Source organism: Heloderma suspectum, chromosome 5 (assembly GCF_057233095.1).
Source record: "Heloderma suspectum isolate Gila_16-S chromosome 5, 16-S_ref, whole genome shotgun sequence".
In the NCBI taxonomy this organism is placed as follows: Eukaryota; Metazoa; Chordata; class Lepidosauria; order Squamata; family Helodermatidae; genus Heloderma; species Heloderma suspectum.
Genome location: NC_139462.1, coordinates 126,181,817 through 126,202,274, shown reverse-complemented (window position 1 = coordinate 126,202,274; position 20,458 = coordinate 126,181,817). Strand labels below are relative to the sequence as shown.

The 20,458-nt window shown below is 47.8% G+C and overlaps 1 protein-coding gene across 3 annotated transcripts in view; it reads right to left on the bottom strand.

The window, feature by feature from the left end:
* SCN4A (sodium voltage-gated channel alpha subunit 4) overlaps positions 1-20,458 on the bottom strand; it is a 151,378-nt gene that overhangs the window by 43,954 nt on the left and 86,966 nt on the right. For all 3 annotated transcript variants that reach the window (XM_084860021.1, XM_084860019.1, XM_084860020.1), the window contains exons 13-14: positions 13,649-13,822; positions 12,117-12,473 (exon numbers count right to left, since the gene is read on the bottom strand). In XM_084860021.1, the coding sequence (XP_084716147.1) occupies positions 12,117-12,473; positions 13,649-13,822 (531 nt within the window). The remainder of the gene's footprint in view (positions 1-12,116; positions 12,474-13,648; positions 13,823-20,458) is intronic.

The following is a 20,458-nucleotide window of genomic DNA, read 5'->3' as shown; positions in this document are numbered from 1 at the left end:
AAAATATAATACATCTATAGTATTCCCCTGATCCATAAGACTAGTAACTCTAAAAGGAGATAAGGTAGTCTGGCACATTCTTGAGAAACCCATGCTAGCTCTTTGTGATCACATTTTTTTTCTTAAATACTCACAGATCTAGGGATGGCAGAGAATTCCACCACGGATCTCGGGGAGGCCGAATGCCAGCGCATTCGGCCCCCCGAAATCTGTGGCGGAACGGCCTGCCACCCCCCCGCCCCCCCTGCGGATCCCCCCGGGATGAGACTTACCTGGGGCGGATCTTCCAGTTGGCGGCGGCTCCGGTGGTGGCTCCGGCGGCGGTTCGGAGGCGGCGGCCAGTCTTCCGACCGGCTGCCGCCGCCGCCATTTCCCGTGTAAAAAAAAATAAAGACGTGATAGGCTACATAAAGATTTATGTAGCCTATCACGGCTAGGTTAAAAAAAAAACGTGATAGGCTACGTAAATCTTTACGTAGCCTATCACGTCTGACTTAAAAAAACCAAACAAACGCGCATACACAGCCGCCATTTGCGTTCTTTATTTTGGCCCGTCTTAGTCTATGTAAATATTTACGTAGACTAAGACAGCGAAAATAAGGGGAACGCAAATAGCGTCCCCTGTGCTATTTGCGTTCCCCTTATTTTCGCCGTCTTAGTCTACATAAATATTTACGTAGACTAAGATGGGCCAAAATAAGGAACGCAAATGGCGGTGGCCGTAGCCACTGCCATTTGCGTACGCGCGTTTTGTTTTTTTTTTAAGTCAGACATGATAGGCTACATAAAGATTTACGTAGCCTATCACGGCTGACTACAAGGACGCAAACGGCGGCAGCTACGGCTGCCGCCATTTGCGTCCCTGCTAGCCAGCAGCCGGATGTCCGGCTGCTGGCGGAGTCGGCCGGCGGCTCTGCAGAATCCCTGAGGAGCACAGCCGGCTGGCCAGGATTCTGGGGGGAGGGACAGAGCGCCTCCCCCCCCAGAGGAACCCGGCGGAGCCAGGTAAGGCCAATTTCATACATCCCTACACAGGTTGGTTGCTTAATGGTCTGTCCTAGAACCTTTCCTGATATTGACGTCAAGCTGATCGCTCAGTAATTGCCTGGATCCTTTCTAGGGTTGTCAGAGAAATCCGCCACGCACTCAAATGATGCTGGATTCTTTGGAATCTGGCCTCGGGAATCTGCAGCGGATTGGGACCACTTACCTCCACCTCTGGCCAGCCAGAGCCGTTTGCCTCCTCCTTGCCCCTGCTGATCGCTATGTCTTTTCTTTAACCCCCCCCCACATAGACTTAGACGCAAGATTCATGGCTCTATTTTGCGTATAAGTCTATGGGCACATCCTTTTTTTTTTTTAAGAAAAGACATGGCAATCGGCAGGGACAGGGAGAAGGTGAATGGCTCTGGCTGGCAGGAGGGAAGGTAAGTGGCCCCCAAGCGGCCCCCCCCAAATCCTTGCAGAGTGGAGGATTCCGGGGGGGGGAACGGATTGCCTCCCCCCCCATGGATTCCCCACTGGAACAGATGGTATGGAATCCATACACCCCTAATCCTTTCCCACCAATCCCTGCTTTTTGAAGATGGGAATAAAATGTGTCTACCTCCAGTTTCATGGCACTTCACCTACTCTCTAAGAATTTTCAAAAATTATACATGGAGTCTCTGAGATTACGTCTGCAAATTCCTCTGGTACCCTAAGATGCAATTTGTCTGGCCCTGATACACATACAAGATACACATACAAGATACACATACACCAAAGAAGTGGGCATTGGTGGGACAGCCTGATAAAAAGAGACAACAGAAAGAGATACATTTCTTCGTCTCTCACTAGGCCTCAGGGTCACCAAAGAAAACTGATGGGCAGTAGATACAGAACAGACAAGAGAAAGTCTTTCTTCATCACACAAGCCACCATTAACTTACGGAATTTATTGCCACAAAATGGGGTGGTGGCTATGGACTTAGGTGGCTTTAAGATGGGATTAGACAAATTTATGGTCAGTCAGCTGCTATTAGCCATGACATATAAGTGGAACCTCCATGTTCAGAGGCAGCATTCCACTCAATACCAGTTATGAGGCAGCAAACAGCAGGGATGCCTATTGCCTTCATGGCTTCCTTCCTAGAGGCATCTTGCTGGCTGCTTTTGGAAACAGGATGCTGATCTGCTCCAGGAAAGCAATTATTAGGAGGCTGGAGGAGGCCAAAAGCAGGCTCCCAGTCCAGTCCAAAACAAAAGCCCTTCCTGGTCGCTCCCACATCCCTCTCATCATAGGCACCGGTAGCACTGGCACGCACAGCAACATCAGCAAGGAAGTGGAATGTGTTTGCTGTGAAAAGAGGGCCTCCTGCCCACTCACAGCTGTTGGTGTTTGTGCCTCTTCCTTGCCAGGAGCACATTTGAGAAGAGACTCTGCTGGTATTCAAGGTCATGGCTATTTGCACATGGCTCATGCCGCATGACTTAACTAGGACCTTTATATAAACCCCTTCAGTTTCCTTGATGCTCTCGGATACTTCTCTTAAGCACTAATTACAGCCAAGAGCTGCGGCTGCCGCTCATAACCCTAAATATGGCTGAAGTCAGTGACTTCCTCCATGCAGTGGCTTCAGCTCTTTTTCTCATAATAACTTGCAACAGAAATGCCGAAAGCGGCATGAATAGAAAAAGTGTGGCCAGCTCAGGCAACAGCTGGTATTAAGGCCAGACCGCCACATTCTAAAAGTGAGAGGAGCTTGGGCTGGGAAGGATGGGGGACCATGACAGGGCAGGGCTGAAGACAAGCTGGAAGTCACACCTGCTGACCTGGAAACACTTCTCCTAATCCCAGCTGTGTGGAACTGTGATTATTTAGTGGTGCTGGAGAGGCATTCTGCACATGCTTAGCGGCACTCTACTGTTACACAGGGAACATGCTCATCAGGTCAACGGGCTGCATTAGGGAGGCTGTGCTGTGCTAGGGAAGGAGGTCCTCTCCTTGTCCCAGCACAGCTTGGCCTGACCTTTGGCAGGGTTGTCAACAGTTCTGCTGACAGGCACCTTGGGGGAGGAGGAGCCCAGAGGTGTCTGTGTGTTCCACATGGGCATGCCTTGCCCCCCTTAGGTCTCGGGTGGAATGTGCCTGCTGGTATGCATATACCACCTAAAGAACAGGAGGGTGGGTGTACAGCATTGAAAGCGGGCTCTGGGGCTAAAACCCTGCAGCCAGGCTGCTCATATAGGCTCCTGGCCCACACTCCAAAAACAAAAAGGAGAACAGAATGAATTGAATGAGAGGCCTTGAAGGGAAGAGAAGGCCCTTCTGTTTGCTCTTTACCTGAAAAGTCCACATATCAGGTCCTCCCCAGATCTCTCCATATCACCTTCCCCCTGTTCTCAATAAACGTTCATGAAGCCACTGCCCCCAGGAAATCTGCCAAAGTTTGAGCCTGAATGTTTTCTGAAATAGTGTTTTGGGGGTTGTCTTGTAATCTATGGGTTTAAAGAGACACTATAGTATACAGCCAAGGTCAGCTCCAGCTTTCAGGGGCCTGGGCAAAGTGCCCTCTAGCCTCAATGGGCCCCTCAGGCTTATGTAACAGTTTTTTTAGCAGCCATGGAGGAGCCCCAGGGAAGAAGGGAGGGAGAAAGGAGTTATTTTAACCCTTTCCCCTCTCACAGCTTCTTCATTAAACATGAAGCTCTCCAAGCTACTTTTTCTCCCTTGGGGGAAAAGGACAGGTTGCTACCTGTGTCTTTAGTTCTTTGAGTGGTCATCTGTGCATCACACGTATGGGCTCTGTGCCTGCACCAAGCCTCAATATGGGAAACTTCTTTAGCTCAGGATTTTTGGCAGGAACCCTTCCCCCACCATCCCAGTGCACATGTCCCTAGTGGGTTCCTGTTTATTCCTTCAGTTCCTTGAGACCGTCATTGTAACTTTGGAACTGAGAAGAAACATCGTTGTTACCCAACATCGAACTTGAGTATGACACTGAAGAGGGGACAGCGGGTGGGTTGTGTGAATGCACGGATGACCACTTGAAGAACTACAGTTACAGATAGCAACTTGTCTTTCTCCTTCGTGGTCTCTGTGCATCAGATATATGGACAAGTAGCAAGCTAGCTTACCAGAGGTGGGTCAGTGTCCTACTGTAGAACAGAAGACAGGACTGTACCACCAAAGTTGTCAGCTCTAGCACGAACATCTAGCCCGTAGGGTCAAATGAAGGTGGAAGGCTTCGAACAGATTGCAGCATGGCACAGGTCAGGGATGGCGACTCCACTGTCGAATGTGACCAGTGGCACTACCGCATGAGTAGAGTGAGCTCAGACTGGGTCAGACAGTTCAAGTCTAGTCAGCTCATTCGCTAGCTCGATTGTCTTGACAATCCATGAAACGAGGTGCTGCAATGAGAGAGGTCCCTTGCACTTGCTGCCATAGCAGACAAAGAGGTGGAGTGACCATCTAAATTGCTCACTACTTGACATATAGAACACCAATGCTTGGCACACATCGAGAGCGTGTAGGGGTCAATTCCAGAGGAGCAGAAGGCAAAGGGAAAAAGCTGGCAAGAAAACATCTTCATTCAAGTGGAAATGAGAAACCACCTTGGGGAAAAAAGCAGGATCAGGTTGCAAGACTACCGTGACCATGGGCGCAGAACTCACTGGCACATTGTGCCGAAGTAACAGCCACAAGAATGGCCATCTTTCAAGACCAGAGTCGCAAAACTGCAGTTACCAGGGGTTCGAAAGGCTTGGATGACAATGCCTTCAAGAAGACTCCAGCTCAGTACCATGGCATGGATTGGAGGCACAAGATTTCTGATCCCCAGAAGGAATCTCTTTGCTGTTGGTTGCAAAAAGACTGAAATACTGTCAAGAGGGGAGTGGAAGGTGGAGACTGCAGAAAGGTAGCCTCATAAAGACAAAAGCTTTAAACCTCTGTTGAAGAACAGCAGAATCTAGTGCAACAAGCACATGTAAGGATCAAACCCCTGGGTGTGGGTGAAAGAAGAAAAAGGAGCCCATTTCCTAGCATAGGAATGCTCCGTTGAAAGCTTACGAGCTGCATAGAGGATCCTCTGGATTGAAGTAGGAATGCCCTCGGCATCAATCATTGGATCTTCCACACTGTCAAGTGGAATGACAACAAGTCTGGGTGACAAATCCAGCCCTGCTCCCTAATGAGAAGGTGCGGTACCGATGACATTTGAATGTACTCTCCCCATGCCATCCAGAGAAGTGGATCAAACCATGGCTGGTAAGGCCACCACAGAGTGATCAAGATGCACTGTGTGCCATCTGTCCCAGTCTTTCCCAGGACCTTTGTGATTAGTGGGACTGGGGGAAAGATGTAAAAAAGAGTCTGCATCTACTGGAACACAAAAGCGTTGTCCCTCCAACCTGGATCACAAGTTTGCAGAACACTGGACAAACTGTATTGTCCTTGCAGGCAAAAAGATCAACCTCGCCCACAGCAGCAAAAAAGGGTGGCTAGGACCATCCTGTCCTGAGCCTGTCAGCCAGCACATATCCATACCAGCTACATGGATTGCCACCAGTTCGATCCGATGGGACACGCACGACTCAAAGATCTGGAAAGTCAGGTCAAGCAAGGGAAGGGACCTGTACCTCCCTATTTGTTCAGGTATACAATGACAGTGGTGTTGTCTGAGGTAATCTGAACCAGTTTGCCCACCAGGTCCAGCTCAAATGCCCTGAGTGTCTTGTCGACTGCCCATAACTCCAATAAGTTCTTATGTTCTGTGGCTTCATTTGGGGACCACCAAGCACCAACTGGGCACTGTGAGTCCCGAGCAGAGGGCTCCCCATCAAACAGGTGCGACTTCTCCCAACTGACATAGAGGCCCAAGTCCTCAAGGAGACTGCAAGTCACCTCTATTGACCAAAGAAGCTGACACCTGTTTGATGCTGCTCATAGGGATGGCGGAGAATTTCTCCACGAATCTCGGGAGAACCTCCGAAATTAGCGGTGAAATTCTCTGCCCCCCCGCCCCCCCCCGGGATGGGACTTACCTCCTGCGAATGTCCCTCTTGGCGGCAGGTCCCGGCGGCGGTTCGGCAGCGGTTCGGCGGGGGCGGGGGCCGGTCTTCCAACTGGCTGCCGCCGCCACCGCCATTACAAAGTAAATGTAACCCCCCACACACACACGTGATAGGCTACGTAACGATTTACGTAGCCTATCACGGCTAGATTTCCAAAGTCAGCCGTGATAGGCTACGTAAATCGTTATGTAGCCTATCACAGGTGACTTTGGGGGGGGGGAAGCGCGAACACAAATGGTGGCGCCCATGGGTACTTTGCGTATGCGCTTTCCCCCCCCCCCCAAAGTCACCCGTGATAGGCTACGTAACGATTTACGTAGCCTATCACGGCTGACTTTGGAAATCTAGCCGTGATAGGCTATGTAAATCATTACATAGCCTATCACGTGTGTGGGGTTTTTTTTTTTACATTTACTTTGTAATGGCGGCGGCGGCCCATGGGCGCCGCCATTTGCGTACGCTCCCCCCCCCCCAAAGTCACCCGTGATAGGCTACGTAACGATTTACGTAGCCTATCACGGCTGACTTTGGAAATCTAGCCATGATAGGCTACGTAAATCGTTACGTAGCCTATCACGTGTGTGTGTTGTTGTTTTTTTACATTTACTTTTTTATTTCGCAGCCGGGGAGACGGGGCACTTCTCCCCGGCCTGAATTTCGGCCGGGTGAGATGGGGCGCCTCCCCTGCCGGCCTGAACTTCGGGGGGAGAACCGAAGCGCCTCCCCCCCACCGCGAAGCAAGCTGCGGGACCAGCTAAGGGACTTTCGTCCATCCTTAGCTGCTCACCGCCAGTCGTCTACCTCTGTTCATGAATCAGAGGTAACGTTGATGTGGCTTTGCTATTGCGATGTGGAGGTAAGCATCCTTCAGGTCGACTGAGGTGAACCAATCACCCCAGGAGAGTAGTGGAAGAATGGACGATAAAGAGACCATGTGGAACTTCCTGGATGTGATGTACATGTTCACGTCTCACAAGTCCAGGATTGGACAAAGCCCTCCATCCTTCTCTGGTACCATGAAGCACCTTGAATAGAAACTGTCACATAAGTGACAACATGGAACTGGTTGAATGGCGCCCTTCTGGAGGAGTGCCTGTACCTCTTGGTGGAGAACTGGCAATGGAGCTGTTACTCACACAGCTCAGAGCAGAAGGAGGGCATCCAATTCAATAGCCCCTCTGGATGATGGAGAAGACCCAGGAGTCTGACATGATGTTGATCCAGGCAGGAAGGAAAGAAGATAGAAGAGTGCCAAAGATGGGTGATCAAGCGTGGGACAAAGAAAGAGAGGGGAATAAGTCAAAGGCAACATTTGTTGCCCGTCACCCTTGTCGCAAAAACTGCAGAACTTTGAAGAGGAATATTGTTTCCTCAGTACTGAGGGCTGTTGATGCTGCTGCGGTGAGGCATAGTAGAGGGGGCCTTCCATGACTCTTTGACCATGTCCTACAAGGCAGGGAGAAGAGCGATTGCCACTGGCCGAGAAACCTTGGTGTTGACCACTTTGAAAACAGGGTCCTGAACTGTAGATGCCGCCTGCTGTGTTGCCAGCCCCAGAGACTGAGCCATCCTCAGAACTTGCTCTGAAAATTGACAGATCTTCTGACAGTGAAATGGCTTCATCAGACCCCACCGTTGCATCTGGAGAAGAAAGAGAAGGATGGCAAGACAATTGAGAAGTGCAGTCTGATTGACAGCCCTCGGTATTGGAGAGCAGGGATTCACCTGGGAGTATTCCTGTTTTACATTACTGGTCCCTCTCCCCTGTAGGGAGGGAAAGGACAGATAGAGCTGAAGGGGCTTCAGTCACGCGATGGGCCGGTGGAGGGCAAGAAGCCTCTTCTTGGGCTGAAGGGCCCAACAGCTGTAGAAGCAACATCACTGTAGGAGGGGACTGGGAAGTTAGACGTGGATAGGGTGGGAGCAAAGTTGACACCTGCTGTTTCGAGGCCAATGGCAGCGTCTGAGTAGCCAGCAGTGGTTGGAAGTCCCAGGTGGTTCCTGGATGAGGAATGAGAAATGTGCCCTCATCATCAGGCAGCCTTGACATTGAAGCGGAAGGCTGACGGCAGTACCTACAGGCTTCCTGATCGTAGGAGTCTGCATGCCAGTAATAGTAATGGTGACCGTAAGAATGGAGATGGTCCCCAGCTCAGTCTTGAAATCTCCTGTATGGGATGTCCTAGTCTGAGTGTCTGCCCCAATCTGAGGCTGGATAGCACGATCAGCACTGAGCCTGCTCGTATGGTCTAGATGCATGACTCTTCCACGTTGAAACCACGGAGAAAACTGAGTTCACTGAATCATGGTCTCTGTCCCAGTATCTGTCATAATGTTCTGACCTGTGTGGACGAGGTGGCAAAGCAAGTGGTTCTACTAGGGAAGTATCATGAATTTCACCATCCAAGGTCAATGTAATTGGAATTACAAGGAATTCCAGGCTGCCTCAAGCACCTTCCTCCACTAACAGCCTTCAGGTGATCTGAATGATTCGTCCTCCCCTATTTCGTAAATCCCTGGTAATGTGGGCAAGATTCAACATGCCCCTCTCTGAGACAGAAAAGTAGTGGAAGTAGTGGGATATGTTCTCTTTACTTTTCAGGGTCTCTCTACATATCACATGAATGGCAGCGTTCTTCAATGAGTATACCCATATATGTATTTTCAAACACATGTTTCTCTTACCCACATGTTAAAGATTGCAGCTGGTTGAGCATACAAGCCTACAGTTTGTAGAGTTTACTTTAAGTATCCTTCACTCATGCTTAGCACTCTCTTCTTAAGGGTTGTTTGACACATTACAAAGAGACTGATAAAGATTAGTCAAGGATGGGTCAAACAAACTCCGGTTGTGGATTTATGTACTGAGTCAAGTACAACTTCCAGCCTGAGGCCAGAACTGCACATTACAGAGAAAATGTGGGGCCTGCAAAAAGATGCTGCAATGTGGAGATCTCCTGTTCAGGATTCTAGCCAGGTACCAGCCATGCCCTTTTCCAGGATATCCCACTCCATTCTCTGTCCTCCGTCAAGTTTTCTGTTTGCCCACCACCATTAGCCAGTCAGCAGTGTGTGCCCACTGAGCATGCTCCCTTCTCATCGAGCTGATTTGGCATGGCGGTTCTCTAATTAGGGGGCCTGCTGATATCTTCCTCTTGTGCATGGAGAGTTTCATTTGGTGACATGAAGCCACACTCAGAGAATGGCTTTGCTGTTAGTGGGGGGAGGGGGGGCAAAGTGGTGCCTGCCGGCTCCAGTGTGCTCCTGGACACTTCTTGTCACCTGCCAACCCAACTGCCCCTCCAACTTCTTAATTTTTATAAACATGTTGGCCCAGTTCATACAACATGAGGGTGGTTAGCAAGCAACTATGGCTTGTTAACCCCACACGTGCTAGTCGTGAGCTGGCTCATTTCCCTCATTACTCTCGCTGGGTGCAGGTTGTCGTGTCATCTGAACCTGGCGAGGGTGGGTTGTTGGGGTGGTTTTGTTAGCCACCCCAACAAGCTACCCTCACCAGGTTCAGACAACATGAGAAGCTGTGGTAGGGGCATGAATTGGCAACCTGGCGCAGGCTACAACTCACCATAGCTTAAATAAGCCACGACGGGCTGTGGAGATCATATCATGTGGAGATCAGATCATTTTCTTACTGGCAGCTGGGATCGCTTCGAAGCCGAGGGCCTCCAGCCACTGCCACATTCGTTTCCCATTAATGTCTCTGGGCCACATGTGGGCCTGGGAGCAACGTGGGGATTGGGGAGAGGGTTATGTGCTTGTATGTCTGAATGGATGGACACTGCATGTGTGTGAGAAAGAGGGAGGGAGACAGAAAGGGTTTAGAGGGGATTTTGGAGGGATCCTGAACCTGAAAAAGAGGGACTGCATTTTTTGTGCATTTGCTTGCATTCAGGAGAAGGGAGGGATGTGTGTGTATTCATGTACAGTATGTACGTATGTATGTATGTACATATGCATGACTGACTGAATGATACATGGGGTGCTTGTGTGTAAATGGAGGATGGATGGGGGGATATGTTGTGTGAGTGAGAGGATTCAAAGGAATTGTTAAGTGTGTTGGGGCTCAGACCCCACTTCTGCCTTGTATTCAGTCTCTTGGGCAGGTTGCGTGTCCTTTGTGTCTAGCCACACTTTGCATGGCAGCCATTTTGTGGTGGCAATTTGAGGACAGTTTCTCAAATTGCCAAATAGGCTCATGGTCCCAAAAAGATGGAATACCCCTGGGGTATAGGATGGCTTGGCTCCTAGGTTTCCTTCAGTAAACAGAACAGAGTTCACAGTCAAAGAACAGGGCTTTTCTGCCTCCCTCTTCCCCCTGCAGCCCCCTTCAGGGAACTGGGGAACCATGAGAATAGTGCAGGAGATGGTATGCAGATGGACTGGGAAGTTGGTGGACATCGACCCCTCCTTGCGTGAATGGGGGGGGCATTTAGTATGCAACTGATGTGTGGCTGCCCCTGAATATAAAGTCCAATGTTTCCTTCTGTCCCATAATGAGTGACGTATCAGATCACACATGGCATAACAACATCATGTTTCACAATTCTCTGTCCCCAGAAACAGCAGGCAATGATGTGGATATTTTCTACATGTGGCATTTATCATGTCCTCATCATTCCCTACTCACAGATATTTACAGGTTCTTTAGATGACATTGTGCCTCCAGTTTTGCTTTTGTGGCTAAAGAGCACTTCTGGCAAGATTTTTTAGAGCAGGGAAAATGCAGTATTATTTGTAAAAGTGAAAGAAAATGCTTTTAAACTTGCGTATTTGCACTATTATACTATACCACAGTACCACCTAGAGGCTATGTAGTGGAAAAGCAGGAAAGGAAACACTGTTCATGTAGTGCTTGGATATCAATTCTGTGATGAAACCGAAAGTAGATGCAACATATTGGCAGCCTCACGTAGAAAAGCCCATGGAGGGCGGGTAGAGAAACATGAAGAACAACGACGACATGTCATGCATTTTGGTGCATTGCATGCCATTTGTTTGTTATATTTATATCCTGCGTTTTCCTCCAAGGAACCCAAGGCGGCACACATAGTCTTCCTCCATTTTATCCTTACAACAACCCTGTGAGGTAGGTTAGGCTGAGAGTCAAGGACTGGCCCAAAGTCACCTGGTGAGCTTCATGGCTGAGTGGGGCCTAGAACCTGGGTCTCCCAAGTCCCAGCACAACGCTCCCACTACTACACCACACTGGCTCTCCTTGCAAACAGGGTGAGAGCTGAGCCTCATCTGATGTATAGTTACAGCCTTAGAATAAAACTAAATATGCATGACTGAAGTGTGGAGGAGAAAATGACATAGGAGTGAAACATATGAGGCCAGAAGGCAGTGCAGAGTAGTGGCTGGTGGCTTCACTGGTGCTGTCAGGGCACGACTCTGAGGCAAAGTCCAGACCCCCCTTAGCCGATGGAGCAGGAGGCCCCCCAAACATAGCAGGGGCATCTTACCAAATTTTGAAGGAAGTACAATAATACACAATACTATCCAAAGAGGGCTCCTTCTGCAAGACAATTAAGTCCAGAGACTAAAAATTACCGAACAGCACGACTGAGTGCTCCATAGGTGGGAAACCCACGTTCATGTGCTTGCTGGGCCAGGAAGCTGGATGCCGAGGGGAGGGAGAGGCAAATAAAGAGGGTTTAATTTGTCAGGGCTCAGCCCCAGGATTAATCAGGGCTCAGCCCCAGAATCTGTTTCCAGTAGCAGGACTGAGCTCCTTGCACATATGGATTAAAAAAACAAAACAGGATTATAGGACAGGAGTGTGGCTGAAATGCCGGGATGACATAAAGCTAAGAAAAGAGCAGAGTGACATACAGCCCCATTCTTCTAGTACCAGTGAGATGGCAGGACCATGATGCGGAGAAGTGGAGTGGCTTTAACCCCTGCTTCGCTGGCACTGGGTGCCTGCCAAGTGGACACTTTTGATCTGAAACCACAGGAGCCAACCAGACTTCACGGGACCCAGGGCCAGGAAACCCTTTCTGCTTCTCCATCAGTATTATCCCCTTGTTACTCACCACTAGGTTCCCAATGACCATGACCATCATGAAGACAATAAGGCACAAGGTCTGTCCAGCCACTTCCATGCAGTCCCACATGGTCTCGATCCACTCCCCACAGAGGATGCGGAAAACAATGAGGAAGGCGTGGAAGAAGTCGTGCATGTGCCAACGCGGCAGCTCACAGGTGGTGGAAATTTTACAGACACATTCTGTGTAGCTCTTCCCAAACAGCTGCATGCCCACCACTGCAAAGATGAAAACGATGATGGCCAGCACCAGAGTCAGGTTGCCCAGAGCTCCCACGGAGTTGCCGATGATCTTGATGAGCATGTTGAGGGTTGGCCAGGATTTAGCAAGCTTGAAAACTCTCATCTGGGAAAGACAGAGGGATCCTGGTTAGACTGTGCAACTCTCTGCTGTTCACCATGAGAATACAGGCCTCTGTGGGCTGCTCCCAATGCCCTGGAACAGCATGCCTCTGCCTACACTTCAGACCCAGGGTGTCCCAGCTGCAGCCTTGTATCTCTCTTGGGCTTTTCTGCCTAACCTTGAACCTCACCAAGCAGAGACCACCCCTTTGCTGGTCTTTAGAGAACTCCTCAGGTCATATAGCTCTCATGCCTGCAAAAGCACAGCTCAATTTGGTGGCCCTCCACAGGCCAGATGATGCCAGCGAATGTGGAAGGTTGGCTGCCATGCCCACAGACAGCATCGCCTCTTCCGCTGTGCTGCGAGAGGCACAAGCTCCCTGTCCTGCTCCATGAAGATGAAAGGGAGAGGTGGCTCCTCACAGCCCCGGCCCAGCCAAGTCAGTCCCCATGTGGTGTGGCAAGAGGCCCACCGTGGAAGAGTGCCACTCCTCCCAGCGCTGGCCGAGTCCCCCTCCACCCTTTGATCTCAGAGCTGATACACCAGCAGGGATTCCCCCAGGGAAGAATCCCTCTGGGGGCGGGGTGGTTCCCCCGGGGGGGCAGGGCTTGTGGCCAGGCCCCATCCCCAGGAGGAACCCAAGGAGGTGCTGTGGGCTGGACACAGAGCCTCTGCAGGCCGAATTACACCTGTGGCCGGAGCTCCTGCATCCTGGCCCTAGGGGTTAGAAACTTGCTCTTCTCGGAACAACATGCAGATGAGGGTCTTCGGAGAACAAATTTGCGCAGCAATGTGAAAATATGCCTGGCCTAATTGTCACTGTGGCACATGTTTTCTGTCACCACCAGGGTCCTAGCAGGGATGGCTCTGCCTAAAAGCAGAATGCTCAGCTCGGCACAAACGAAGGGGTAGCCATCAGCACCCTGCAGGCTCTGTGTCTGCCTCTGGCACTAGCCAGTTTTCTACCCAAACAGAGCATGTCCCCAAATTCGCTGCAGTTTTTAAGGGGGCTTTAGAGCGTCTTTCCTATTTGCATGGGTGGGAACAGCCTTACCCCAGCCTGTCTAGTGTGTGTGTGCAAGGGTGGGGGAACCTTGATCTGTCCCTGACGTATAGGTGCTGAACACAGCGGCTGCAGGGGCCCTTTGCATGGGGGCTGACAGAACAAAGTTACCTACCAGACGGAAGGAACGTAGCACGGACAGACCCTGGACATTGGCAAGACCAAGCTCAACCAAGCTTAGGGTGACAATGATGCTGTCAAAGATATTCCATCCCTGCTGGAAGTACTCATAGGGGTCTAGAGCAATCAGTTTCAGCACCATCTCAGCTGTAAATATCCCTGTGAAGACCTGCAGAGAGGTGCGGTAAGAGGAAGCATAAGCTAGAGCTGCAGCAATTGGGGGAGGGTGAGTAAAGAAGGGAATACTCTGTATGTGCCATTAGGTAAAGGTACACATTTTATTTTCTTCCAATATTTGTTTACAATATCTATCATTATGGATACCACTGGATTAGAGAAGAGATTTTGTGTTTGCATTTTAAAAAGAAATCCTCTCTGACGCAAAGAACAGCAAAGGTAACACAAGGCTGCACCTACACAGATCTGCCCCAGTTATATGGTACCATTTGTCGCAGTGACTGTTCACAGCAGCACCAATGGGGAATTTCCTTCCATTGCAAATGTAGCAACTTCAGAGGAGCAATTTTCTTCAGGACCATAGCAGGGAAGGAAAGTGTTAAATTCTAAAGCTGGACCTAAAGCACCTCCCATGGCAAAAGTGAGGAGGTATCTTCTACACTTAGGGTCAGGGGAGTGCAAATATTTTGACAATTTTCAAGGGGGCGATAATTAGAATCATTGAATAGTAGGGTTGGAAGGGGCCTACAAGGCCATCAAGTCCAACCCCCTGCTCAATGCAGGAATCCTCAATGCAGGAGTCCAACCCCCTGCCCAATGCAGGAATTACTCTACAGAGGAGGTGACAAAGCATAATTTACCCCCCCACCCCCACTTTCCGATGGGGGTAGCCATCTTTTCCCATACAGTTCCCCATGCATGATGCTATGGCATGATGTAGCATTGTTCGCATTAGGCATCTGTTGGGGGAAAAAAGGAGAGGAAGCTGCCGGGCGGCAGTAAATAGAAGACACTTAAAAAGAAGAGAAGACCCTTATCCTTGGCTGCCTTAGCTGTAAGGTAACCCCCTGCCTCAAAAGTTCCCAGAATTTCCCAAACATCATTCCAAACATCATTCTGAAAATGGCCTCCAAAGATCATTCCGATCTTTGATCCAAAGATCATCCCTATGCCCCCCAAAATCGATTAAAGGCGTGGGCCAAAATATTTGGCACAGCATTATTAAATTTCCCCTCCCTGCCTGCAGTGATCTTGATAATTATCAGCAAAGACATATTTAACATCATGTCAAGTCTGACCTTGAGTTTCATTGGTTGACCCTGAGTTGTGATATTACGAGAGAGGGAGAAAGATCCTTTCTCCACCTTCTCTGCACCATGAACCTCTATCATGTCCTCCTTTATTTGTAGGGATGTATGGACTGCATAAAATCCGCTCCATCTGTGTTTTGCAGATTGTCAGGTGCCTTTCGTTCCGTCATCCGCTCACATTTTTTTTCGTCATCAGGAAAAATACGGAAATAATTATGTAAATATTTACATAAGTATTTACGTAAGTATTTACATAATTAACCCAGTAAGTAACATTTAGTGTATTGTCCCCTATTCCATTCTACGTTTCCTCAGCAGAAACTTGCTTATTTTTCTACGGATTTATATGTGTAAACTTCGGGAAAGTAAAAAGGTCATCCGAAAGTCCACGGACTCCGCAGGGCCTGAGGGGGTCGCTGTGCAGCAGATTCCGCAGGTCGGATTCTTAGATATCTGAGCTCATTTTAATACATCTCGAATTTCTCCAGCATCCCTACTTATTTGTACTCTTTCTAAACAAAGAAGTCCAATCCTTGTAGTCTTTCTTTATACAGAAAGTATCTCAACACTGTGATCTTTTTGACTACCCACTAGGGATGTCAGAGAATTTCTCCACGAACCTTGGGGAGGCCGAATGCCAGCGCATTCGGGCCCCCGAAATTGGTGGAGAAACGGTCTGCCCCCCCGCCCCCCCCCCCGGGATGGGACTTACCTTGCTCGAATGTCCCTGGAGGCGGCAGCTCCGGCGGTGGTTCGGCGGCGGCGGTGGATGGTCTTCTGACCGGCTGCCGCCACAGCCATTTCCAAGTAAAAAAACAAACAAGCAAACAAACAAACGTGATAGGCTACGTAAATGTTTACGTAGCCTATCACGGCTGACTTTGGGAAAAAAAAAAGCGCGTACGCAAATGGTGGTGCCCATGGGCGCTGCCATTTGCGTTCCTTATTTTGGCACGTGTAGTCTACGTAAATGTTTACGTTGACTACACGTGCCAAAATAAGGAATGCAAATGGCGGCGCCCATGGGCGCCGCCATTTGCGTACGCGCTTTAAAAAATTTTTTTTGAAGTCAGCCGTGATAGGCTACGTAAACATTTACGTAGCCTATCACGGCTGACTGCAGGGACGCAAACGGCAGCGGCTATGGCCGCCGCCATTTGCATCCCGGCAGGAGATGAGGTTTCGCGGCGAAAGGGATGGGGCGCCTCCTCCCCGGCCAGAATTTCAGTGGGGAGGGACGGGGCGCCTCCCCCCCGGCCAGAATTTCAGGGGGAGGGACGGAGTGCCTCCCCCCCACCGCGAAGCAAGCTTCGGGATCAGGTAAGGGACTTTTGTCCATCCCTACTACCACTTCTGCAGCGTTTCCAGCCCTACAATAGCCTTTTTGAGATAGGGCCACAAGAACAGTGCACAGTATTCCAAGCGTGGCTGCACCATACATATGGCATGACAGTAATGGCATTTTTATTTTTAATAGCTTTCCTAATAATCCCTACCATAGATTTTGCTTTTTTCACTGCTGCTGTATACTGGTTCAACATTTTCACTGAGCTATCCACCCCGACTCTAAGATCTGTTTTACTGGTTAGTCACCACCACCTGACACGTGAAGTTAGGAATTTCCCCCCTGATGCAAATCATTTTACACTTGAACCACATTTGCTATTTTATTGCCCATTTACCCAATACAGAGAGAACCTTTTGGAGCTCTTCACAGTCCTGTTAGGTTTTCACCACCCTAAATCATTTGGAGTCTTACACAAACTTTGCCACTTCACTGTTTACCTAACTCCAGGTCATTTACCAACAAGCTAAGAAGCATCTGTCCCAGTACAGATCCTTGGGGAACGCCATTTCTTATTTTATTGTGAGAACTGCCTCAAGTTGGTTATTGTCTTTTTGGTACCAGGCAAAGAACTTTCTATTTTCCTGGGCTTTGAAGGTATTTTAGGTGTTTTAATCTGTTGATAGTTTTATGCTGCTTGAGCTGGTGCCTTTTAGTACTTTGTCTATGTTGCTGTTGTTTTATTATGTTTAATTCTTTTATTAATACATAAAACAATATACAACATATAATTATACAACACAGTCAATATACACATTCAATTAAATTACTTCCTCAAGAAAAACACCCGGCATAACACCACATATAGACATCTAAGAATGATTTGAGTATCAAATAGATTAAATAGCTCATAACACCACGTATAAATGTCTAAGAATGAATTAAATATCAAATACATTAATAGATTAAATAATACATGAGATCAAGTTTTACATACCTTCCAATGCCAATGATTTAAAAAGTAGCAAAACAAGAATATATATTAATTTCTATGCCATGATTATTTTTTTCAAAATTCCACAAAAGGTTTCCATTCTTTTTGTCTACCATCTCTCAGTTTAACTACCTCACTGATTTTCAATAATTGTGCAATTTGGCAAACTTTAATAAGCCATTCTTTACATGTGATTGGTTTTGCATCTTTCCATTTCTTAGCTATAGTCATTTTTGCTGCTGCTAACGAAATAGATATCATTGGCTGATGAATTTTGGGGATGTCAAATTGAAAAAGCTCTAATAACATTGCTTTAGAGTTGAGGGATGTTATATCCTGTCATCCTGTTAACTCCCCTCTTAACTTGTTTCCAAATATCTTGGATTTGTGGACACACCCACCACACGTGCACATAGTCAGGAAAGGGCATCCTGCATTTCCAGCACACACAATTATCCTTTCTATACATTTTATTTAATCTGTGAGGTGTTAGAATTGACACAGATTGAGTTGGTCGTGAAAACTATTCTCCATTCTTCTTCACTAATTCTTGCTGCAGTCATTGACTTCCAACAGGTTTTAAAGAATTCTGCCTTATTTAAATCTTGATCTAACAGTAAAGTATACAGTATATTCTTGTCAATAAACCTTTAAGACTTTTGCTCTCCCCAATTAGTTTTTCAAATTTAAACAACTGCATTCTTAGAATACCTGTCCCAGACTGAGTATTTATGTAGATCTTAATTTGCCAATACTGGAACCATTGGGGCGGATCTGGTTGCATTCTTGTTCTTAATTCAGCCCAACTCACACATTGTCTTTCTCTTAGCATGTCTTTATAAGATGCAATACCATATTTTACCCACAATGACTCATTACCAGCATCTGAAAATATTTTGTTATATATGAAGGAGGTTAAGGGGAAAATACCTGGACTTAAATATTTTTTTATTTTACTGTGTCCCATACTTGCATTCCCCTTCATGGATCACTGCCTTGTTGTGGCGAAGGGGCTTGTGTAACTCAGTGAAGCCATAAGCTATGCCGTGCAGGGCCACCCAAGACGGACAGGTCATGGCAGAGAGTTCTGACAAAATGTGGTCCACTGGAGAAGGAAATGGCAACCCACTCCAGTATTCTTGCCAAGAAAACCCCATGGAACGTAACACAAGGCTAAAAGAGATGACGCCGGAAGATGAGCCCCTCAGGTTGGAAGGTGTCCAATATACTACTGGGGAAGAGCAGAGGGTATTTCCAAGTAGCGCCAGAAAGAGTGAAGCGGCTGGGCCAAAGCCGAAAGGACAGTCAGCTGTGGATGTGTCTGGTGGTGAAAAGAAAATCCGATGCTGTAAAGAACAATATTGTTTAGGAACCTGGAATGTCAGATCAATGAATCAAGGTAAGTTGGAGGTGGCCAAACATGAGATGGCAAGATTGAACATCAACATCTTGGGAATCAGCGAACTAAAATGGACAGGCATGGGCGAATTTAATTCAGGTGAGCATCATATCTACTATTATGGGCAAGAATCCCTTAGAAGAAATGGAGTAGCACTCATAGGCAACAAAAGGGTGGGAAAAGCAGTACTGGGGTACAATCTTAAAAACGATAGAATGATCTCAGTACGAATCCAAGGCAAACCATTCAACATCACAGTAATTCAAGTCTATGCCCCAACCACTGATGCCGAAGAAGCTGAGGTTGATCGGTTCTATGAAGACCTAAAACACCTTCTAGAACTAACACCAAAAAAAGATGTCCTCTTCATCATAGGCAATTGGAATGCTAAAGTAGGAAGTCAAGAAATCACCGGGATAACAGGCAAGCATGGCCTTGGTGTACAGAATGAAGCAGGACTAAGGCTAATAGAGTTTTGCCAAGAGAAGACGCTGATCATAGCAAACACTCTTTTCCAACAGCACAAGAGACGACTCTACACATGGACATCACCAGATGGTCAATATCGAAATCAGATTGATTATGTCCTTTGCAGCCAAAGATGGAGAAGCTCTATACAGTCAGTCAAAACAAGACCTGGAGCTGACTGTGGCTCAGATCATGAGCTTCTTGTTGCAAAATTTCGGCTTAAATTGAAGAACGTAGGGAAAACCACTAAACCATTCAGGGATGACCTAAATCATATCCCTGATGAATACACAGTGGAGGTGAGGAATAGATTTCAGGGATTAGACCTGATAGACAGAGTGCCTGAGGAACTATGGACGGAGGTCCGTAACATTGTTCAGGAGGCAGCAACGAAATCCATCCCAAAGAAAAAGAAATGCAAGAAAGCCAAGTGCTGTCTGATGAGGCTTTACAAGTAGCTGAGGAAAGAAGGGAAGCGAAAAGCAAGGGAGAAAGGGGAAGATATATCCAACTGAATGCAGAGTTCCAGAGAATAGCCAGGAGAGACAAGAAGGCCTTCTTAAATGAACAATGCAAAGAAATCGAGGAAAACAACAGAATGGGAAAGACTAGAGATCTCTTCAAGAAAATCGGAGATCTCAAGGGAACGTTTTGTGCAAAGACTGGCATGATAAAGGACAAAGAAGGCAGGGACCTAACAGAAGCAGATGAGATTAAGAAGACGGGGAAAGAATACACAGAAGAACTATACAGGAAAGATCTGAATGTCCCTGATAGCCATGATAGTGCGGTCACTGATCTTGAGCCGGACATCCTAGAAAGTGAAGTCAAGTGGGCCTTAGGAAGCATTACTAACAACAAAGCTAGTGGAGATGACAGTATTCCAGCTGAGCTATTTAAAATCCTAAAAGATGATGCTGTTAAAGTGCTGCATTCAATATGCCAACAAATTTGGAACACTCAACAATGGCCGCAAGACTGGAAAAGGTCAGTTTACATTCCAATTCCAAAGAAGGGCAACGCCAAAGAGTGTTCAAACTACCGCACAATTGCGCTCATTTCACATGCCAGCAAGGTTATGCTCAAAATCCTACAAGCTAGGCTTCAGCAGTATGCGAACCGAGAACTACCGGAAGTACAAGCTGGGTTTCGAAGAGGCAGAGGAACTAGAGATCAAATCACCAACATTCACTGCATCATGGAGAAAGCAAGAGAATTCCAGAAAAATGTCTATTTCTGCTTCATTGACTACGCTAAAGCCTTTGATTGTGTGGATCACAACAAACTGTGGCAAATTCTTAAAGTGATGGGAGTACCAGACCACCTTACCTGTCTCCTGAGAAACCTGTACGAGGGTCAAGAAGCAACAGTAAGAACCAGACATGGAACAA